This window comes from Miniopterus schreibersii (assembly GCF_964146895.1).
Source record: "Miniopterus schreibersii genome assembly, chromosome: 5".
Lineage (NCBI taxonomy): Eukaryota > Metazoa > Chordata > Mammalia > Chiroptera > Miniopteridae > Miniopterus > Miniopterus schreibersii.
The window spans coordinates 56712498-56736772 of record NC_138106.1 but is presented as its reverse complement, the minus strand read 5'-3'; the positions used below and the strand labels follow the sequence as shown (position 1 = coordinate 56736772).

The following is a 24275-nucleotide window of genomic DNA, read 5'->3' as shown; positions in this document are numbered from 1 at the left end:
CAAATAAGGATATAAAATATATTTGCCTGCATGCCTACGCAAATTAGACTGTAGCTGAAAAGTGACTTCCAGGATCACCCTGTATGTCACTATAGGCACAGGGAAGCACTCATGAGGTCTCATCTTTTGCAGGTAGACTAGCCTACGGCGTTTCACCTTCTGCCCAATTACTCCTCCAGGAGTAGGGTTTTCGTTAACGAAATACACGCACTGGCATAAATGCTCAGTCTTAAAATTCTACTTGTTTCCAGAGCATTCAGGCAGTAAATAGCTGTGAGAGCCATCATTCCTGCTTTAACTGAGCATAGTTTTATATAATCCCCTTTGCACAAATTAAATATCTTTTTTATGGCTGTCTTACCTCTCTTGTTTGGGATAATAAGACCTCATCTTCTTTGTGCCTAGGAGAAAGGCCTGAGAGAAGTTTTAGGGAGCCTGGTAAGGTACTCCTTTTTTTGTGCTTCCTCAACTCCATGGCATCATGTAAAGTAGGTTCTCAAGCTTTGAGAAAAACAAACTACAAGGAACTGAATTGTTGTCTGGTGGCCAAAAGGCAATTCCTGGCTTCTGACTCCAACTACTCTGTACTTCCTTGAACTGTGAATATTAGTGGCATAGTCAGCCACTCTTGGCCTTGTGAGAAGGCCTTTGGGTACATGTGCTCTCCTATTTATCCCCTGAGCCAAAAGATGCAGACCGCAGGAATTCCTACGAACAAAGGCAGGCCTCAAACACAAGTATCGTAATCTTCGTATAGTGTAACGGGAAATCCAGCACCCTGCGGAAAAATAGAATTGGAGGTACAGTCCTTGAATATATAGAAGCCATGCTTTAAACAGGATCCTATTAATGATTAACACACCTGAGATGGTTTATCTTATAAACTAAAAAAGTTATGGTTTAGACTATTAGAAACTGCATTTGCAAAAATATTACTACTTCTACTTATTGAACAGTGTTCAATATGCACATGCACATACACTTCAGGAGAAACAAATATTGTTTCAAGTACACTTGTTTTTTATATTTCAAGATAATAGCCACAGCTATGAGGACAGACTACTTGGGAGTTTCAAAAGCATCAATCACTTTCATAGTTAGTAGCAGCATCTTTCTTCGGGGAACACTTTGTATGAGGTAGGCTGTGCCCTTGTACTCACCAGGGCAGACAAAAGCAGCTCAATAGAGAGAGTGAGAGTAAGTCTGTCTGTCCTCATAGAAGGGCAGGAAATTGGAGAATTAGTCAGCAGTCACTTGCGACCTGCTTCCCAGATATCTGCACCCCCCGCACCTTATTTGTCTTTTCTTTCTAAACTTGGACTGCTTGCAGACATAGAAAAAAAGTGTCTCTCACCTTGCCACAAACACTGGACAGTTACACTGGATTTTCAAGAACTGCCTGATATCACCTCATCTGAACCAGATTTTCAGGTTTGGCATCTGACACTTGAAAATAAAGAAAAATCTTAATGCAAGAATGCCTTTTAAGTTGTTTTTTTCTTTCTTTCCTGTTTTTCCTCTCCTCTGCCTGCCTTTTTTCTGCTTCCCATTTATGGAAGGGGAAATATGTGAATAAATATAAAGCATATTCATTCAAAGCATTATCTGTTCTTTGCTGTTATTCATTAGTTTCTTTAGCAAATATTCTATATATATCTATATATTAGCTCAGTGCTGGGTATGTATATAGTAGTTAAAAAAAATAGATAAGGTTTTAATGAAGCTTATACCTTTGTACATGAGACATTATATCAAATAAATATCTGTTCTGTAAAGAAATAACCAGGGGTAACTAATTTAGAATGGAGGGTCAGAGAAGGCTTCTTTGGGGCAGTATTATATATAAACATCTGAAAAATATTTGATGATGAGTCTAGATATTATGGGCAAATTAATATCCTAAATCTTGTGGTATAAAAAATATCACAGAACATGTCTATATATCTTCAAAGTAAGTGTAATGCAAAGGCATGAGTATTTATTTGTATGTAGAGTCTATTTAATTTTTCTGGATTAAAATTGGCTTCACCCAGTAAACTTTCATTTTTAGTACTATAAGAAAAGACCCCAGATAAAAATACTTCTTTATTTTATGTCAGTGGGGCTTACTAAAAAAAGTGGTAAAGACAAAGGCAGTAAACCAGATAACTTTCCTTTAGACGTATAAGGAAAGAATTTAAAATCCCATTATGAATGAGAAACGGAATCTGCCTAATATAAACAGACTCAAACCCTTTTTTGATTAAACCTTTGCTATTTATTGCAAGCAATGCAAAGGAAACAGGAAAATACAAACACAAAGGAGGAACTTTTCTAGACACTATCTTGGTTGAACTTTAGAACTTCGTTATAAATCCATGAAATATAGTCCCCTCAGATTAGACCCACGTTAGACCTATCCCCATTGAAATTGCTGAATTAACAAAATAACGCATTAAAGCTTACTTTCTCATTTATAATATGCTTAATTAGCATTCCACCTGATTCTCAAAACAGGTGCTTGAAGTATTATTATTTACCCCAATTTTAAAGAAGAAATAGAGTTTCGATGGTACCTTATAGTGAATTAGTGAGTGGGGAAACTGAGCTTCAAACTTGTTTTTTCTCACACCAAAGCCTGTGGTCTTACTGCTGTTACGCTGCTAAGCTTTCTTGTAAGTGAGAGAGCCCCCGAGGCTGTCACAAGAGGAGTGACAGAGAGATAGTCAGCTAGACAGTCGTACTGTCTACCCTCTCACTTCACGGAGACCAAGGACTCAAATTCTCATCTCACCCTAGTTTACCTCACAGATGAGTTTCAGGGTCTCACATCGAAAAGCAGAAGAGCAGTTATATCTTAACTTTGAACATGCTTTTGAGGTATTTTGTGACCTGTACCTGAAGAAGCAAACTTGGTTCAGGGGAGATCCACACCTACATCTTGTAGATGCATTTTTGTCCAGTGTCTTTCATTAAGAAGAATGCAAAAGAAAGGGGAGAGAGGTCCCTGAGTAAGGTGAGCACTTGCAAACATGCTGAGAAATCTCCCAGAAGAGTATTCAGTGGAGAGCATTCTTCACAAGCTTGGTTTGCTCCTTAAAGAAGGCTTAAAATCCTTCTGAAAAGGGAGGTGTGTGTCCCAATAGGTACAACACTTAAAGGAAAGCAAGTTCCTGCCCTTAAGCAAGACGATAATAACAGTAATAATAATAATAATATAATAATAATAATAATGGCAGTGTGGAGAATGGGACACTTATTTTTTTTCCATTATTCTGAAGTTATTCCACTTTAGGCAACTTAAACACCCTTGAATTATTTTCCATCTCAGAGTATTTAGGAAGAATATAGCTAATTTCTAATTGTAAGAAGAATTGTTTTTTAAAGTTGCAATAGCTGTGCTTGACTGATATTGTTGATTGGCCAACCCCACAATCATTCCTAAAATTATTCTTACAAAGAGCCAGAAAAGTCCATACTAGGAGTAGCTTTGTGGCCCTTTCCAAGACAAGGAAACATGAGAGAAGTCTCTTGGAAGGCTTCTGGGTAGTGTCAGTGTACTGTTAAAGAGAGGTTATTGACTTCCAAATCTCCTTTCTTCTCACCTTTAACTTATCCATGATGTTCGGAGCTGTCACAGCCTTTTTGTGACTATGAGCATTGAGATTGTGAGGGTGGCCCAGACGGGCATGGCTCAGCAGTTGAGCATTGACCTAGGATCCAGGCGATCAGGGTTTGATTCCCGGTCAGGGCACATGCCCGGGTTGTGGGCTCGATCCCCAGTCGGGGGCATGCAGGAGGCAGCCAATCAATGACTCTCTCATCATTGATGTTTCTATCTCTCTCTCTCTCCCTCTCCTTTCCTCTCTCTGAAATCAATAAAGATATATTTTTTTAAAAAAAAAGAGAGAGAGAGATTGTGAGGGTGAAGAACCAGAAATCTCTAGAGACATTGGTAGAAAGACTGAAAGAGCCTGGGCCTTAAATGTTGTTAATCAGCTGAACTAACACCAGCAACTGACTATTTCCAGCTTTTTCATTATATAAGATAGTAAATCCCTCTTTGTTTAAGTTACTGTTCTTGAGATATTCTGTAATGTGCAGTTAAAGTACTCAACTACTAGCAGTTAACAGCTTTGAACTTGTTATTTAAAGGGTTTGAACCTAAGTTTCCTTGCATATAAAATATAAGAAGGCTGAACTCTTTTAGATCTAAGAATTCTGATTCAAAAAGTACATTGTCCTTGTTGTATTCGGAAGCAAAAGGACAACCTACTAAATAGAAGATATTCACCAATGATAGATCTAATAAGGGGTTAATACCCAAAATTTACAAACAACACAAACAAATCAGCAACAAAAAGACTAACAATCCAATTAAAAAAAGGGGAGAGGACCTGAATAGACACTTCTTCAAAGCGGATACGCAGATGGTAAATAGACATGAGGAGATGTTCAATGTCATCAATTGTCAAAGAAATGTACATTAAAATTACAATGATATATTACCACACACCTGTCAAAGTAGCTATCATCAATAAATCCACAAGTGATAGGTGTTGGCAAGAATGCGGAGAAAAGGGACCCCCTGTGCACTGCTGGAGGGAATGCAGATTGGTTCAACCACTGTGAAAAACAGTATAGATGTCCCTCAAAAATTAAAAATGGAACTGCCTTATAACCCAGGGATTCCACTTCTGGGTATTTATCCAAAGAAAGCCGAAACACTAATTTGAAAGACTATATGAGCCCCTATGTTCGTTGTAGTGTTATTTATAGTAGGCAAGCTATGGAAGCAACTCAAGTGCCCATCAATAAAGTGAATAAAAAAGCAGTAGGAACATACAGGGTGGAGCAAAAATGGGTTTACAGTTGTTCCTATGGAAAATAATGCTATAATTAATAAATAATAATACAATAAACTCCGTTTCACATACTTAGAGCTGTAAGCCTGCTTTTGCTAAACCCTGTATATACAACAGAATATTACTCAGCCATAAAAAAGAACAAAATCTTACTATTTGGAAGAGCATAGATGGACCTAGAGGGTATTATACTCATTGAAAGATGTTAATCAGAGAAAAACAAATACCATATGATTTCACTTATATGTGGGATCTAAAGAACAAAATAAACAAAATTAAAGCAGATCCAGACACAGAGAGCAGACTGGTGGCTGCCAGAGGAGAGGGGTTTGGAGGACTGAGTGAGAGGTGAAAGGACTAAGTACAAACTGGTAGTTACAAAATAGTCACAGGGATGGAAAGGACAGCGCTGAGAATATAGTCAATAATATTGCGGTAACTATGCATGGTGCTAGGTGGGTACTGGAAATATTGAGAGGAACGCTTTGTAAGGTATCTGATTGTCTAATCACTATGCTGTATACCTAAAACTAATATAAAATAATATTAAAAGTAAACCTTAATTGAAAAGAAAAATAAAAAACACCAAAAAAAAATCAAACATAATTAGAAAAGGCCTATCAATTCAGTCCTTACTCTGAGCCCAGCACAAGGAAAATACCTTTTCCAGTGACAACTTTGAAGAAAAAGCCTTTTTATTGTTGCTATTTAAAGATCACTATGGGAGGTAATGCTTCATCATTGAAAAGGAACTATCTCAATAGGCAAAAGAATGAAAGTTGAAAGTAAGAGACTTTAAAGCACTTAAGTAGGTTTGCAGCAACAGGCTTTCCCGGGAATGAATATCACCCTCATTTTCAACAAAAGACCATGTTATCATAAAAAAAAAAAAATCCTATCGTGTCTTCTTACATATAATTTTAAGAGTTTTAAGTGACAAAAGTGTCTTAGCTAAGCCGAAAGCTTAAATTCCTGAGAAAGTACATTTATTCTCAATCTTAAAATTAGAATTTTTTAAAACCAATTCTAGTGAGCAGAATTTTCCGGAGTATAATATTGGGGGGGGGGGGGTGCTTAAAAAATAATTCATTACTTTTATGTGCTTCAACTTTTTAACAGGTTAATATGTCAAAAACAACTGATACAGTCTTTCTGCTCTTAATATTTTAATAATTATTGTAGAGCGAAATTCATTTTAGACTGTAATAAAGAGTTAAAAGCATTTATTTGAGCCAAAGAGCTGCAGCCTGGGAGACACAGGTTCAGGTAGCAACCTAAGTTGTGTTCCATCAAGAAAAAGGAGAGGCCACAGTTTAAAGTAAAAATTCTCACCCAGGTTCTCAGTTAGGTTTGTTTTATGTAAATAATGTATTCAATTTGTACACTTCTGATTAGACGGGGCAGATGTCAGTATGGTGGGAGAAAGACAAAATCTGGGTTTTCTTGCAGGGGTTGACTGACAGAGTAAAGAAGTGGGGCATAGTGAGGGAAACCGAGACTTCAGTATGAAATACTTCCCTCAGAATACAGAAATACATGAGGAGCCCTTGTCCGCAAATGGCCACTAGGCTCTTATTATTTATAAAATTTGGGCCCTGGGCAGATCTCTTCTAGGGATTTACATCAAATGAATCTCTCTTCTTGGAGTCCACATTATAATTCAGCATGATTCAGGATATAGTTCTAAGTTTGGCTTAAATGGTAGAATAATTTAAAAATTCAGTTTAGTATACTATTCTTTTTAAAGTTCCTTTAAAAATACCACTCAAAACAGATTCATATTTTACTAGCTTTAACATGAGTAATAAATAAGTAAAAAAGAGTTTACACTAAGCTGACAACTTGTTTACAGATTTTATTGATAAAGTTTAAATTAGTCAGACTCACAACATTTTCTGAGAAGTTAAGAAAATCAAATAGAATTTGTATTGCTTCTATGTAAGCAAATCCTTGTAAACTTTTCTTGGCAAACAATAAAATGGTACTTTTCCCTACTTACTGGCATTTTCAGGCAGCTTAATCACCCATTCTTAGGATGTCCTCCCACTCATAGAAATCATCTCTTCCCCAGTCTTCCTAATAGCAAGAACACAAAAGTGAAAAATTAAACATTCCACTTTCTTTATTTAACCTTTCATTCCAACCAGCTAAGGGTTGCAGACAAATTGGACAACTGTGCAAACAGAAACTAGTTTGGATCTCATAACCAACCTCTACTTGGCCCTTAGTATGGCCTTGCAATTTGACCACATTCCTATGGTCAACTTACTCTTTTACACTCCACAACCATTATTCTGAACTTCTTCTCTTCTCAGATTCCATCCTTTTGTGCATTCCTTATATACTCAGGACTTTGCATTATCCTTTAAAAAAATAGAAACCTTTTCAAAAAAGTTTCAAACAGAAAATTTATTTAACCCTTCAATTTCCTGCCACCAAATCAATGCTACCTCTCCCCCTCTCTTATTTACGACCTATAAAAATGGAGAAATGTTTCCTCTTATTATTCAAGGCCAATCTCTCCACATAGTTTGTGGATTATATTCCCTTCTATACTTCCAGAAAACTCACTGGCTTGTTGAACAAACTCAAAAAGAATAAAGAGGTTTTGCTAGAAAATAAATAACAAAAATTTATTCAAGGATCTTTGAGTTTGCCAACTTGAAATACAGCTAAGCAAAACCTAGACATATTCTGAAGGAGAAAGAAAAGCTGAGGGTACTTGTAGTAAAAAGTACATTCTTGAGAAGAATAGGTCCTGCATTCTTAGCTTCAGGATTGGTCCAATATGGTAATCTTCAGATATCCAGTGGTCTGAACAATGGAACAATTTCTTCTGGAGGTCATTTAAATGGCAATCTAAGGGTTTGAAGTGCATTCAGGCATTGATGCACAATAACCTGATGTTCCTCCAGGACTGGAAAAGGACAGAAAAGTTCAGAAGTTTAAGCTCCCGGCTTAGTTAAGGCAAGAATAGAATTATTTTCTCATGCATAAATCTACTTTTTCTCCCCCCATAATTTAGTAGCTTGATTATATTGACTCTATTTTATTTCTTCACTCTATTCCACAGGCTTTTTACTCTCAAATTTTAATTGCTTTGAGTAGGCAATATATATAAATGGTTAAAAGTTCAAAAATTACTAAAGTAAGTATGATGCAAAGTCTCTTTTTCATTTCTAGTCCCAGTGTCCTAGCTTATCCTTGGGGCAAATATCCCACAAAAGATATTCTATGCACACACAAGTAAATTATGCAAACTACCTTTCTTATGTGTTTTTTAAAAAGCAATACACCTTACACACTGTTGCATATCTGGCTTTTTTCATTAAAAAATATATTGGAGACAATATTAATTCATAAAGTATTGGTTCATTATTTTTTAGCTACATGCATCAATTATAAATGCCTCATAAATTATTTAACCTGACCTCACTGATGGACATTTTACTTGTTTCCAAACTTTTATGTTATAAATAAGATTGCAACAATTTTGTACATTATTTCACATATGTCAAAATATATCTACAGGTTAAATTTCTATTAGTTGGATTATAGGGTTAAAGGATAAACATAATTGTGATTTGGATAGATATTGCCAAATTATCATCCAGAGATGTCAAATCAAACTACAGCCCTATAAAAAATGGATGAGTGATAACATTCACCCAGCAAAAGGGTATCACCAAGTTTTCTGCTGATCTCATAAGTTTAATTAGCATTTTACTTATTATGAGTAAGCTTGACAATCTTTTTAAATATTTAAAAGCCATTTGTAATTCCTTTTCTAATAAATATGTTCATATCATTTTTCTAGTCTCTCATGTTGTTGTGTTTTTTAAAAACTGATTTGTAGAAGTTATTTGTATAGAAAGACAGCTTTTAAAACATGAGTTGCAATTATTTTGGCCATGAATAAAATATTTTATAGTCAGATTTATTAAAGTTTTACAGTTATGGCTTCCGGCTTTTGTAATATAGTTAGAGAGTTCTTTCTTACTTGAAGTTTATGGGGGGAAATTCTTATGGTTTCCTGTACTACTTTTATGATTTCTGTCTTCAAGTTTTCTTCATAAAAGTTTTACATATTTCTTGTTAAGATGATTTCTAGGTATTTTGTCATTTTTATTGTTATTGTAAGTGGATCCTGTCTTTTATTCGTTTTCCCAATTCATTTCAATATATAGAGGCTACTAATTTCTGTATATTAATTTTGTAGTCAGTCAACTTACTGAATTCTCTACTTTCAATAGGTTTTTAGTTAATTATCTTGGGGTTTTTAAGCATACATTTATATCGTCTAGAAATAGTGATAATTCAATATCTTCCTCTCTGTTGTTTTAACCTTGCAATTCTTTTCTCCATTTTCTGTATTTAGTATCCCCAGAATAATGTTAGACAATATTGTGATTGTAGGCATTCTTGTCTTGTTACTCAGATAATCTTACATTGTAAATTACCTTTTAACTCTCTAATAACATCAGCTTGTTCCTATCTTCTAGATCCTTCTAATCTTGAAAAACTCTCTGTGGCTACCACACTGCTCTCCAGCTATTGCTCTCTCACTTTTCTTTCAAAGCCAAACGCCTTGAAAATTTTTTATCTCTGTTTGTTCTTCTCATAGCCTCCTCTTTCCCTCATTCCTCCATTACTTTTGTTCTAGCTTCTGTTTCCACCCCTAGGCAGATGAGCTGCACGGCTTTATCAGTCGGGTGGCACTCAAGAAGCTCTCTTCAGTGCTGGTGATGACTGCAGGAAGACATTCCTCTGGTGACAGTGGCGGCAGTGTAACAGATGGTGTCTGATGGGGTTCAGGACACATACCCCAAGATATGGCACCTTGGTATATTGAGTGTTTTAATCCGAAGGAGTTTTAAGAATAGTGGAAACGAGAAGGTCATTCTGACCTCGCACCAGCTATCCTTTCCTGAAGCAGCTCATAAGACCTTGGTATGAAAGGTGCCTTCCCTGTACCCGGAGGAAAGGAAGATCCTTATTTCCAAAGACAAGGGGACACCAAGAAGACTCAAACAAGCAGGCCTTGCTGAGTTCCCCCGTTTACTACATGTACCTCATACTCTGTCCTATCATATTTCTCCATGACTGTCTGCTCTTCATCAAACATAGGGCCAAATACTGACTACTGGAGCCCAGAGTCTTCTACCACTTTTGTTGCTGCTACCTGAGACTCCACCAGAAGCAGAAAAAAATGATTTACTTATTCCTCCTACTTTAAAAGTCCTGCCAGTGCTACATAGTGGCAAAACTAACAGCAAATGTGCTGAAAAAAGACTCTGTAAAATGTAGTTTGCTGGCTTCCAGCTCCTGTGATTCAGAAAACAAAGAAGGTCAGGAATGGAGCCAAGAGCTATACACAAATAACTGGCTCATGATCCTCTTCTGATTTTGTGTGTGTGTGTATTTATTATTTTATTTATTTTTATTGCTGACAGTATTACAGATGTCTATCATTTTCTCCCATTTTACTCCTCTCCACCCAACCTACCACCTCAGGCCTTCCCCACACTATTGTCTGTGTCCGTGGGTTATGCATATATGCATATATGTTATTTGGTTAATCGCTTCCTGTCCGTCCCCCTCCCCCCCCAAATTTGTCATTCTGTTCCATGCATCCATATTTCTGGACCTATTTTGTTAGTTTATTTTGTTTATTAGATTCCATATATAAGTGAGATCATATGATATTTGTCTTTCTCTAACTGGTTTATTTCGCTTAGTACAATTTTTTAAACTAACCAATCTGTGGACTTTGCACTGAATCCTTCTGAGACACACACACACGCTGATTTGGTTTTCATAATGTTAATACCAATTTATTTTAGGGGTTTTAGCTTAAATAACAGCTCATCAATAAAGCTATTTTTGACCCCATGTATTAATTTGGGTCCCTAATATATACTCTTCGGTACCCTATACCTTTCCTCAAAACATTAATAGAATTGTGGCTAAAAAGTTGCATAATTATTGATTTAATATCTGCCTGCTATGTTAAACTAAAAGGTCATCAAAAAGAAGGACCTCTATGTCTTCTTTCCTGCTGCGTCTCTACTGCATGGAGCATGAACAATTTGGAATAAATATTTACTGAATAATTGAAATGTATCTTCTTGGCATTTGAAAGGGTAGTTCATTCATTGTCAATAATGCCTCCAGGGACAAAATATATAATAGTTCTGAAAGGTTATTTTATTATTAGGTAAAAGGGTCAGTTTCTAAGAGATTTCTCACATGCTGTTAAACAGGTATTGGCAAAAATGATATATTAGTTTTTCTAGGTGAGTATTAGAAGTATGAATGCCTAGATCTTTTTCAGTAATATAGTATATTTCACAGTTATTTAAGTAAACATAAAGATATCAAAATAGATAGGAAGAGACACATTCAAGGAATTAAATGAATGGAATTCTGATGAAATGTAGTGGGCAAAGTAGAAAGTACAAAGAAAACTGGAAAGCAAAGATTCCCTTCCATTCTAGAGGCTCTAGCTAGCCTCAATGACATATGCAAATAATAAAGCCTGGTTATTTACCCAAATATTCACACACATTTTATACCAAGTCATATTTCAAACAGTGAATGGCAATAGCTAAGCATTAATGTATTTGATCATGAGAGGGATAGAACTGATTTCCTTGACAAATCGCTTACAGCTCCCCAATTTAGTTTTAATCATTAAGTCAATTCCTTTGTCTGGCTTTTTATTTCCATAAAAGATTGTAGGGTACAGGAGGGTAGCAGAGATATCAGCAGTCTGTTATTTTTAAAGCTGAGTTCTTGATTCTGAAATTGGATTTTAAGAATTCTAATACTCAAAGTGCTTGATGTGTTTCTAAGAGGTGAGTTTGTATCTATGCTTTTCCATCCTCAGGTGCTTAGAATATAACAATCTCTAGGTTCTGATTTGTGGGGGGAAGTGGAGATGAGGTTACTGCCAATGAACTCTTAAATTATTGCTGAGGGAAGGGCAGATAAGTTAAATTAGAAGATGACTGATGCAATTCAATCTAGGGGAGTTTCAATCTTTTTCCAGAGGATACAAAGCAAGGAAAGGGATGGGAACCTGAGGAGAAAGGAAACCATGTGGAGCTGTCACTTTAAAGATTTCAGTAAAGATGATTATAAATACTACTGAGTAGCTTTGAGAATCCGAGGGGAAGTTTGATACCATGATTTCGAGAATAATAACAGGTGCCCTGTAGAGATTTTGTCAAGCAACTTCTGATCTACGGCAGGAATACTAAATGTTGTTAGTGAGGTTAGCAACTCAGACAAGAGCTGATGAGCACATTATTGGAAAGCTTGCCGGAGAGCACACTCTGGATAGGAAGATGGAAAAGCCAGAATGGGATTAACGGATTTGAATATCAGTGTTAGAAGACAAAAATTGGAAGACAAAGAGTAAATTCAACAGTGATGATAAACTGGTAGGAATACAGGAGGCTTGGTTAGAAACAGATCTTCATGTGAGAAATTCCCACTGAGACCAAGGTTGAAATGTGTTGTCAAGGATTTCCAATAGAAGCAAAAGATAAAAGTGTACACAGAAGTAAAAAAGAGAACAGGCTGTTGAGCGAAAGTTTTGGAACAATAATCTGGAAGTTGATCCACCTAGCCCTGCTCCAGCATTGGTTGATGAAGTCAAAAAGTCCAGAAGCTTTCTGTAGAAGATGCAAAAAATCTTAATTTTTAAGAGAAAATCATTTTTCCCCCCATTTAGTTTTAGAAGATAAGAATGTTAAAGGCAAGGATACGGGGAATGTCAAAAGGCAATGTGGTGATGGGGTTCCCACACCAAACAGTTCAACTCTCTAGACCAACTGGGTGTTCTACAATTCAATTATGACACTAACTACCTGGAATTAGCACACACCCCACAAATTAAGGGCCCAGTCCCACAGACTACCCCCACCTCAGATGCCAATCACAAGTCTCTAGTTGTCACCTGTATTTGTGACCAACCGGCTATAAATCTATGGCTCTCTCCTTGGGTTTGACAATTGCCTAGAAGGGTTCTCAGGACTCAGGGAAAAACTTATTGCTGGTTTATTATGACACAACTTAGAAATGGTCAAAGGTAAAAGGTGCATAGAGCAATGTACGTGGAAGGGCGGGGAGAGCTTCCATACTTTCTCTGAGTGTGCCAACTTCCTATTTGGTCACCAACCTGGAAGCTTTCAGAACCACTTCAGTTAGAGATTTTAATGAAAGCTTCATTAAGTAGACATGATTGACTAAATCATTGGCTGTTGAGGATTAAGTCCATCTCCAGCCTGTATCTCCACCTTGCATATTGGTGGGGGGGGGGGGGAGGTGGGCTGAAAGTTCCAGTTCTCTAATCACAGGACTGGTTTGTCTGGCAACCAGTGCCCATCCTCCAAGAGTCACCTCATTAGCATAAATGCAGCTGTGGTTTAAAGGGGCTTATTATAAATAAAAGACACTGTCTCACCTTATTACTCAGGAAATTCCAAGGGTTATAGGGGCTCTGTGCCAGGAACCAGAGACACAAAGATCAAACATTTATTTCTCATTATATCACAATTAGTTTTCTACTGCTGCCGTAATAAATTAGCATAGGCTCAATGGCTTACAGAAACACAAATTGATTAGCTTACAGTTCTGTAGGTGAGGAGTCTAACACTGGTCTCACTTGGCTAAAATCAAGGCCTGGGCAGAGTTGCATTCCTTTCTGGAGGTTGTGGGGGGAAATCCTTGTCTTTGCCTTTTCTATTCCTAAGTGTCGTCTTAGTATCCCTTTCCTCTATTTTCAAAGCCATTAACATTGCATCTCTGACCATTTTCTGTAGTCACCTGTCCCTGATTCTTCTGTCTTCCTCTTTGACTTTTAAAGACCCTTGTGATTATATTGGGCACACCTGAATAATTCAAGATACTTTCCTTGTTTTTAAAGTCAGTTAATTAACCATTTGCAGACTTAACCCCCTTTGCCATATAACTTAACATATCTGTAAGTTGGGGGGATTAGAATGTGGATATCTTTGGGGAACCATTATACTGCTTCCCTCCTGAGGAACTCTGCAGAGGTTTGTAAGCAATAAAGAAGGATGCTGAATTATGCAATCTGGTTATGGAAGGCAGAGATTATCAGAACTGTTTTCAAGATTTCAGTGGATGTGAGCACATGAGCCTTAACAAAATTCCACTCTCAGGTCACTGAGGGTTAATACGCAATTCCTAAATCTATGTTTAAAACCACTAACACTAATACTACTACTAACAACCACCACCACAACAAACAGCTCTTGGGCTTTATAGATCAAAACTGTTCTAAAGTCATTACATGAACTAATTTTATCCTGAAAGGACATTGTGAGAAAGGAATAATCATTTTCCCATGAAGAAACTAAGAGACTCAGTAACTTGCTCAAGATCACAAAGCAGAGAATTTGAACTGAAACCCCGGCAGTGATGCTTCAGGGGTAACACTGCACCCTGCAGCCTCCCTATGTACATCTCTCTGGGTTGTTAGAAGTAGAGTGGCTGAAGAGTATCTGTTTTGGCTCAGCTACCAAAGAGTACAAATTAGGTTAATTAGGGTAGGATCTGTTGAAACATCCACTAGGAGAAAAATGACTCTTCATTGTGCTAAACCTACACAGACACCAAATTTCTTTAGTTCAGTTCAATCTAAATACAATAGCAAGACCATCCACAAAATTATTCTTTCTTTTCCCTCCCTTCCATTCAACAAATACTTATTAATGATAATATAAAAAGAAACTGTACTGGACATTCCTTGAATCTGAGCCATGCCCATAAGAATTAAAGGAATAATATAAAGAGGAAGTAAATTATAAAATTTGCCCTAAAATTTGCCCAATAGTTTTTATAACTATCAATTATATTATTGCAACCTTTGTCATTTGACCTGCCCCATTTTCTTCTCCATATCCACTCTTCTAATATCTGTCTGTCCTTTCGCTTGTCTCTCTTTTGTCTTCTGCTTCCCTCATTTGCCTGCATTGCGGTCTCTTAGCCAGCCCTGCCATATCCAAACCACTGTGGGAATAAACTAGTTTGTTTTAAAACACTAAGTTCTCCTAAAATTATTTTCTTTTTCCATTCACTTTATCACTGCTCAACTCAGACCTTTACTCTCTCTGTTCTTATGGCTTCCTAATTTTCTGCTTGTGATTCTCCCAAGTCCCCTGACAATTCATCCACCCTCATCTTTACAGTTCTCTGACTTTTCTAGCAAACCTAACTTTGTCATTTCTTACTCAAAAGCCTTCGTTTCCATGATCGACCATGATACAGTCTGAACTTCTTTATGCGGTTTAAAACCACCCTGCCCACCCGTCTAACTTTTTTACCCTTTCTCATTTCCCTTTGCATTTTACCCACTGGCAGCACAGAAGGACTTGTGGTTTCTGAAACACGTTGTGCTCTATCACGCCTCTGTGCCCGCCCAGCTACTCTTCTCCTATTCCCTCTGCTGCTTTTACCCCATTTGTATGGAAAACTCCTGCTCATTCTTTAAGACAATTCAAACGCTGTCTTTACTGGTAGGCCTTTGGTCTTTTTTAAGCATCCGTGGGACTCCTCCTCTGCTCTCCCCTACACTGTACAACCCTTTAGACCAATTGGGTGTTCTACAAGAACACTGGCAAGAATATTAAAGTTTGGGGGATAAGAACTTGGGTTTTTCTATTCCCAACACCTAACACAGACTCCAGCACATAGTAGCTCAATCATATTTCCTATATTTAACCTACCCTTTTGTTTATTTTTGTTTCTGAGCACTCTCTTTTTTAAAAAATTAAAGTTATTGAGGTGACATTCGTTAATAAGATTATGTAGGTTTCCAGTGTACAATTCTGTGATACATCACCTGTATACTGCATTGTGTGTTTACCACCCAAAATCAAATCTTCTTCTGTCACCACATATTTGAGTCTCTTTATCCATTAACTACCCCCTTCCCCCCTTCCCTCTGGTCACCATCATACTGTTTGTATCTGTGCGTTTTTGTCTGTCTTGTTTGCTCATTTGTCTTGTTTGCTCATTTATTTAACCTACCATAATGCTACTGCATAGCTCTTCTTTCTGCCTAAATATCAGTTCCTCAGACTGTATTCTTTGGAATCCCAGTGCTCTACAAGAGAGTTGTATATTGTAAATAAAGCTAGCCTTTAGATAGTTATGTGAAGTGTATGTTTGTTTTAATTGTAAGTTTATGAGACAAGTCCCGTTCTTCTTTCCCAAATAATCCTCTTTATCTTTTAGCTCCATAATGATTCTCAAGTTCATTCAAGGTCTGTAAAAAAAGTTCACCAAAAATTAGAAATTTCTGTGTGTTTTTATCATGACATAGACAAGGGACATCAACAACAAATCATATGTATATATGACTAAAACACCAACATAATTTCCTCCAAATTTACTTATTTCAAACCCGCCTCTGCTCAATCTGGATTATTGCCAATTAAAGGAACAAGTTTTGCTCATTTTCCTTACTGCTGTTATTTACATTAATTGATGGATTAATGTTGCCTCTGTGCTTTTAAATAGTTTGACTTAGAGACAATAACTGTTACAAGGAAAGGTCTGAGAACAAGTCACTGAAAGATAGCCCATCCATCAAGATCCTATCAGGAAAACAGAAACCATACTATGTTACTAAGGGAATTTAATCATAGGGTGTTGTTACACGGGGGTTCGAAGGGGGTTCTCCAAGCCAAATAGGGGAAACTGAGGTGATCCAGAGAAATAAAAGGTAGGAATCCATTATCACCTTTAGCGCTGGGGGAACAAAGAGAAAAAGTTGGGTTATTAGAACTCAGAAGCTCAGAGGAGGGGTCCTGCTGAGGTAGGGATTGGACCTCTGAGAAGTGGGCACAGCCTCACTGGTGCTGGTACCTCTGAGGAATTGTGATGAGTCTGGTTCTTAGAGTGTAAAACAAGTGGGAGGCTGGGACCAACTGCCGATGACAGGGTGAAGGGCTGTTACTGCTGAGGTGATGCTGATAGGAGCAGGAAGCAAACAGAAAGGAACAGGTATCTTCTCCCCTACTCTTCCCTTCCACCCTCCCTCAGTGACTTCTACTGATAGCACCTACCACGAAATCAGTTGGCAAAGGAGGCAGATTGCAGAGCCACAACCCCCATATTACAAACCAGGCGAGTCAAAGGATGAACATGGAGGCGAGAGGCAAGAGTTTAATAAGAGGCATCAAAAGAAATTAAATCTAGTCTTAAACAATAGTCAGGGTGATTATCTTCCAGCTTAAAAAACTCAACATGATCATATACTCAAGACCTTAAAACATTAATATTCTGTTGAGTTTATCTGCCATTAGATGTGCATCTGAGTATGCTGTGTCACTATACTTATGTAATCATCCAATCTGGGACCTATATTGCTCTAGATGGTTGAGTTTGAACAGTGGAAAAATAGACATTTCCCACCCATCCTTGTGAAACTTTCATTTTAGCAAAGGGAAAACAGACAGTAAATAAAGATACATCATGTCAGGTGGTGAGTGCAGTGAAGAAAACAAAGCAAGGTAAGAGGGGGCAGGGATTGAGATGGGGGTGGCTTTCATATGAAGTGGTCATAGAAGATCTCAATGATACAGTGAAATCTGAGCAAAGACCCCCAAGGATACATGAGGAACAAAACAGTATAACTCTATGGGAGCGGGGAGATCTTTTCAGTAGGAAATAGTTACATTTGATAAATGTTAGGCTGGTGAAGATTTGCAAATGGATGGACTTTTTTGTGGGTTTTCAGTTGTTTTTTTTAACTATTTGCATAGTTCTGCTTTAGAAGACTGATTATAGCCGAGCAAAATCAACTTATTATCAAATATAGTACCAAGTTCAAACATTCCACAAAGCATTGCTCATCCCTTTCATGGAGGAAAAAGCTATACTTCTTTACGTAGCAGGTTATAAAAAAATTTGCTGATGGTAAGTGGAACTACCTAGAATAGAGTACATAATGGCCTACCTCTACTATAAAATACTTCGTTTCAGAGTCAGCTATGAAATTCTAATAATAGTCTCAAACCTTTCATTTGGATTATTTCAGTAAATGTAAAATGCCCAGCACTGTACATAATTACTTCTTTTTTAACATGTCAACTTTTTTTAGTTAAGTTAATGAACCTCAATAATTGGCCAGCAATCTTTTGAGGCAGAAAATGGGATGGATACCATCAGTATTCTCAACCCAAAACAATGGAATCATTTTTGGCATTAGGATCATGTTGCTTTTTATTCAGATAATTTTTTTTCTAATAAAATACATGCACACTTTGGATTCAATGGTACCACAAATATTAATAAGTTAGCTATAATTAAGCATTCCTTCAACCAGTTTGTCCCTCAAACAATAAAGGTGAACTTATCTATAGACAATTAAAAATGGTATAAAACCAATAATGCTCTCGTGTTTAAGGTTTTTAAAAAAATCAACAATTCTGCCTCTTGAAAAAACCCCAGCAGCTATGCCTGGCCGGTGCGGCTCAGTTGAGCATCCTCTCATGCTGGTTTGATTCCAGGTGAGGGCACATGCGTGGGTTGAGGGCTCCATCCCCAATGCAGGGCATGCAGGAGGCAGCCAATGTTTCTCTCCTGTGGATGTTTCTCTCTCTCTTCCTCTCCCTTCCTCTCTAAAATCAATAAAAACATTTAAATAAAATTTTAAAAAATGAGCTGTACTACGATATGTAAAATATTTTTCTGCAGCTAATAATTTCTAATAGGAAAGCTTGGAGTGGGTATGTCTTCATTTGAGAAGAACATAATTTAAGACTGGACACTATAGAAAGTAGAAATTTGAGTTACTTCAGTAAATTTGTTTTTAACTTAAGAAGGAATCTTGAGAGGTTAGTGGTGCCCACTGGAAGGCAAGAAGTTGGTTCTGGCAGGAAAACCACCACACATGGCTTGTAGTATTTGCACTTAACCTCTGTGCCTAGGCTTCTCCAGCTGTCAAGTAGGAATAATAGTAATTGCTACCTTCTGTGAGAAGTAGAGTGTGCTTTGACATCTCTGGCTGAAGATGCTATATCAACACAAATTATTATTATTAGAACATAATGCTTGTGTGCACATAAAACACCAGCATGGTGCTCTTTTAATGTTTATATAACATCTATAAATACTACTCTTTCAAGCTCTCTCTTCGCTTTAGGTCAGAGGAGAATATAATCATAGCATGTCACTAATTCAATTTCTCAAAATATGGAGCATATATAGTTTTTAAAGCTCTGTATCATCCTTTTGAGAAGCACTAAACCAGTTAATCCCTCATGGTCTCTTTAGCAATTGCACAGTGGCCCCCATAAAAAGCCTTTGGCACCTTTTCAAATGTTGGCTAAATTACTTTTTCTGGAGACTGGAATCACCAGGGAAAGGCTGGGGGGGTGGGGGTGGAGGTGGCTAGCGATTACTTAACATGTAACTGAGTATCAGCAACGTGTTAAAGTGCTATCTAAACATAATTATCTAGTCACTTCGCGGTGGGCTGTCTAAATTTAGCAGTGAAATTTGGTTTAGGGAACGGGAAACCAGAAAATAAATTTTCTCGAGGGAAACGGCGGTGTCAGCAGAGCTGAGGTATGTCACAATAGCTACCTTTCGTCAGTTACGACCATCATCGGGATCTCCCAGAGGGAGTGCAGGACAAGTCCTAGCCACAGGTGCACCCTGAGACTAGGTGGTGGGAGGAGCGGCGGCTGCAGGCGAGCTCCGGGTCGGCCGAGGCAGGCAGGCTTAGGGCGGGAGAGCGAAGACGGGGTGCAGGAAAAGAGGCTCTAAACTCACAAGTAGGATCGGAGGCGGAAGGTAAAAGGAGGTGGGCGGAAGAGTGGGATGGTGCGTAGCCTTGGAGGTGAGTGAGACATTGTCAGCAGGTGGAGAACGCGAGACCCTAGTGATTGAAGGGGGGTGACAGCGGGATCTTGGAGCCGGGCAAGCGTTAGTTTAGCTGAGACAGGCGGCTACACCCGAGTTCGATTTTCTTCTTATCTGGAGGAGTATCTGTGACCCTCGGTGGAGAACAGCAAGATCTCCGTAAAATTAATGGTGTCGGGACTGAGGACGTGTGTCCTCTGCCTCCAGTCCCCCTCAGGACAGCTCAAACTGCCCACCACCCCCGCAGCTCCGCGGGTGGCTGTGGTTGCAAGGTCAGGCCACCGGCGCGGCGCGCGGCCGGCGGGCGGGGCGCGCGGGGCGCGCGGGGCGCGCGGGGCGAGCGACCCATCTGGGCGCGGGAAGGTCGCGGCGGACCCCAGACGCGCTTCCTCAGGGCGGAGGGTTTAACACTTCCCCGGGTCGCTTTCCCCGCAATAAGTTCAAAGGAAAGCAAGCGATGAAAATAAAATTACACGTGCGAACATGCAAATGAAACAAAAGCAAAGAAAAACACCACCGCACTCGAGGCGCTCCGGTCGGGGAGATCCATGGCCTCCTGTGGCCAGTCGCCAGGCGAGGAGAGCGGACGGCCCGGCGGCCGGGAGAAGCAAGAGCGGGAAAGCAAACCTTCTGGGGGCCCCGCTTCTCGCCCGGCAACGCTGACCCTTCCACCGAGCAGACCCTCCCATTGAAAGGAGCAAGAAACAGCCCTCCCCCGCCCCCCCAAACGTGCCTCGGCCGGCGGGGGGAAGCAGGGCTGGGGAGAAGGGAGGAATTCGGAGAGCAAAGCCGTCCCGGGAAGCAGGAAGGACAAAGTCTCTGCTTTCAGCCCCCCGCGCCCCGGCGAGGAGAGAGAGGACTAGTTGAGCGGGCTGCGTCCTGCTTCCTAGACAGGAACCTTCAGCACGGGCACCCCCATCCCGCCTTCCCCTCCCCACACCCTCCGGGGTCCACGCCGGAGAGAGCGCGCCGCGCGGCCGAGGACAGCTGCGAGCCGATTGTCCCGCCGCCGCCCTCCGCCTCTGTCTGAGTCCCGGCAGCGGTGGACCCGCTAGGGGCGGAGTGGGCGAGACCATTGCAAACGCTGGGAAGGGGGGTACGACGCTGGAGCGAGGGGCGGGGCCTACTAACCTATTCCAGATTTTCCTGTCCTTTTTAAAGCCCTGCTTCGGGAGAAACCCCGTTATCAAAGTGGAAAGAAGAGAGTTGTGGGGTTTTCTTTTGAAAGGGGTGGAGCGTGCGTAGGGGAGCGGGGTGGGAGGAGACGCGGCAGGCAGCTCGGGATCAGACGGGAGCTGGAGTTGCGTGGGGAGGGCGGGCGGGTTCCAGCGCCCCGCTCTGAGGGTCGGCTGTCTTTCCCCCCCTCCCGCGCGGGGCGGGGTGGTGCGTTCCGAGTTCCCAGGAGTTCGAAGCGGGCGGGTGCCGGGGGGAGGGGAGTGGCGGCGGCGGCGGCGGGCGGCTCCCGCCTCAGCCTCGGCAGTGGCGTCGGCGACGGCGGTGTCGAGGCAGCGGCGAGCGCTCCGTGGAGTGTCAGCCGGCGGCGGAGGCTCAAGAACTAGGAGTTAGGCGGCCGCGCGCCGGACCTTCCGCCGCCGCCCCCGCCGCCGCCGCCGTCGCCGCTGCTGTGCCGCAGACGCCGCCGCCGCCTCCCGGAGCCAGAGGCGCCGGGTCCTGGGGAGCCGGTGGGGGCGGGCGAGCGGGCGAGCGAGCGAGAGAGGGCCGGGGGGAGGGTGGGGAATGGCGCGGACCCCGGGGCCGGCTCCGCTGTGTCCCGGAGGCGGCAAAGCACAACTTTCCTCCGCTTCTCCCCCCGGGGCCGGGCTCCTGCTGCCGCCCCCGACGCCACCGTCGCTGCTGCTACTGCTCTTCCCGCTGCTGCTCTTCTCCAGGCTCTGCGGTAGGTGAACCTCGTCGGCCCTCACGGGCGGAGGGAGGCGCGACCGGGGGTCCCGGCGCCGCGACCGGGCCGGCGCGGGCCGCTCTTGCGAGCGGCGAGGCGGTTGCGTTCGGCGGTTGGCTGCGCTAGCGGGGGCCGCGGACTTTGGCTGGAAACTTTTGGCCGCGCCCGGGGCGAGGCCGGGGAAGGGCCGGGACCCGCGAGGGCGACGCCGGCCGCCCGCTCCCGTCCTGCGAGGCCGCCCAGCTCGCCGCGCTGATGGCCGGGCTTCGGCGGTGCTGTTTTCTGCCTGGAACATCCGTGTGTGCTCCGGGCACCGTTACTTCCTCGCGAATTCGAGCCGGAAGCCGAGAGCGCGGACTTCGTGGCTGGGGCTAAGGTGCGGGGATGCACGTTTGCCGCCTCCCTTCTCCCCGGTGAAACTTGAGCTGTGCGTCTAGATACCTGTAGGGACCAGAGTCCGACGGAATGAAGCCTTCGGGTCCTCCAGTCTTCGCCTTCCACCCTGGAGATGGCACCATGTTAGCCCACCCTGCAGCATCCCCTACAGTCAGTTTTCTTTGGTCCTCCGGCCGGGTCCTGCCCTGGCTGCCTCTGGATGGCTTTGCATTGAGCTAGTCGCTGCCTTCGTTTGTGGGACGTTTCTTTCTCACACACTGTCAGTGTTTAGTTTTGCAAACACTATTTGTTCTCAGGGCTTTGATTTATGTGTTAAATATGGCATCGGCTGTGCCCGGGTCTTCTGATCACAACAAACCCCATGCTTCTTCCCCGACCCTTCCCTCGTGTTTATGGTACAATTTTCCTGTCACATTTGGGAGCTAGTCTCTTTGTAAGTTCTGTTCCTAGGTATCGGAGACTAGAAGCCTACTTGTTAAGGAGACTATAAAAATGTCTTTCATGCAAGAGAGATGGACGTAAGTGATCATTAATAGAAGGCGATGATTTGGCAAAATAAGACCACTAGTCTTTGGGGATTAGCTGTATCTGTCCTTTGGTAATACCGAAACACCGCAGGATGTTATTCATTCGAAGACAACTTGGTGAGGAAGGTGGAGAGGCAAAATTTACCTTTGCTCAAAGATTGGTTTACCTAAGACTTTTTTACTGCTACATAAGGCTGCTGTTGGATCTCAGTGTGCAATGAAATCTTAAATGAAACCAGAAGTTTTACCAGTATTTATTAAAAGGAAAGATGTGTACGGATTTCTTGGACAGTGTGATTTAGCAGAAAAAGAATCCTGTTTGGGGTAGGTGTGACAAGGTGGTTGGTTATGAGGGAGGCAAACTTTTCAAGAGATTGAGCATCCCTTTTAGGCAGAGCATTTCCACCAGCAGTTCACCACCACGGTTCAAGTAATGAAAGTTTCTGATTTACAAAGTACACAATGATAAATGGCATGTTGTCTTAATCTACAGTGTTTTTGCAGCCCTATGCTCCAGATGTTTGGTTCTACCACACAATTCTTAAAGCTGTTATCTCTTTAAGTTGATGCAGGATTCTAGATTGACTTTGTGTACTGTTCCTTTCCATTAAGAAGGATTGTGGATTACAGTTGGGTGGGAGAAAAGTATTAACAGTTTTACTATTTTTACTTAGATTGTGTTGAGGACTGGGAAAGTATTATTTGTACCTCCAGTAAAGGCTTAATCAGCTAGGCAAAAGCCCTATGGAAGACTGAAGCTAGGTAATATGTGCAGCTAATAGAAGGAAATAGAATTTGGGTAATAATTTCACAGTTGTGCAAGTGAAGTGTTGATTGCTTTTTGAAGGAACACATTGATTTTCTCATGGAAGAAGAAAAGAGGTTTTTTAAAATCTCTTTAGTAATGTGCTATAGAAGGGACATGATATTTCAGAGTCCTAAAAATTCAAGCAGTATAGGCAAATGGACTGCGATTTATAGGAGGTGTAAATTGAAGTTTTTAGAGTCAACTCTGCTTGTAGTTGTAGAGGCGGACACTAGTTTTGCGTTCCTGTTTCCTTTTTTGGCTTATAGTGTTATAACACCCTAATTTGTGAACCCTTATGTTGAGTTTTCTCCATCAACCTTTCTCTATTTTAAATTCAGTCTGAGTGGGGCACAGTTGTGACATATGGATGCTTAGTAAGTATGGGAACAGAGTTTTCTTCATGTAACCAGTTTGCTGATCACACATTCATAGTTCCTCTTACAAAGTTTGACATATACTACTAATGTTTGAGTAGTCAGTTTCAGAGCTGAAAATTTTTAGGCTTTAAAGAGATGTCTGTCTGATGATTTGTTAATAGAATGCTTTACTTTTTTATAATGTACAGATTATTTCTTTCTTTTTGCTGGTGTTTTTGATATGTGGTTTACACTTAGCATAGTTCTTAACTATGCTCAACTTCTGCAATATCATTTATCAGTACAAGGTAATTTTCATACCATGTTAATTTGCTAAAAAAACCCTTGCAACTGGTATACTCAGTATTCTGAAAGCTATAAAAAATTACATCAGATTTGCTGTTTTGGGATGCACATTAGCTGTCTTATTTGAAGAACTGAACTTTACAGTTGACAGACTGCCAGCTTTTGATGCATTTTTTAAACCTAACAAATTCCTAGGTATAAAGGTTAAGGAGACTAGATTTATAATACCATCTG

General features: G+C 40.7%; 1 protein-coding gene and 1 long non-coding RNA gene across 4 annotated transcripts in view; one reads left to right on the top strand and one right to left on the bottom strand.

Moving 5' to 3' along the window:
• Positions 1-681: 681 nt before the first annotated feature.
• On the bottom strand, positions 682-19952 carry LOC308557410. Its single transcript, XR_013998831.1, has 3 exons — positions 19470-19952; positions 1355-1440; positions 682-778 (listed from the first exon to the last, which is right to left on the bottom strand). It is a non-coding gene; the product is annotated as an uncharacterized lncRNA (long non-coding RNA).
• A 1185-nt stretch (positions 19953-21137) lies between these two features.
• NECTIN3 (nectin cell adhesion molecule 3) overlaps positions 21138-24275 on the top strand; it is a 102653-nt gene continuing 99515 nt past the window's right edge. The window contains exon 1 of one of the 3 annotated variants that reach the window (XM_081137900.1): positions 21138-21645. In XM_081137900.1, the coding sequence (XP_080994026.1) occupies positions 21486-21645 (160 nt within the window). In that variant the 5' untranslated portion in view covers positions 21138-21485. The remainder of the gene's footprint in view (positions 21646-24275) is intronic. The other 2 variants (XM_081137901.1, XM_081137899.1) reach the window with 2 other exon arrangements.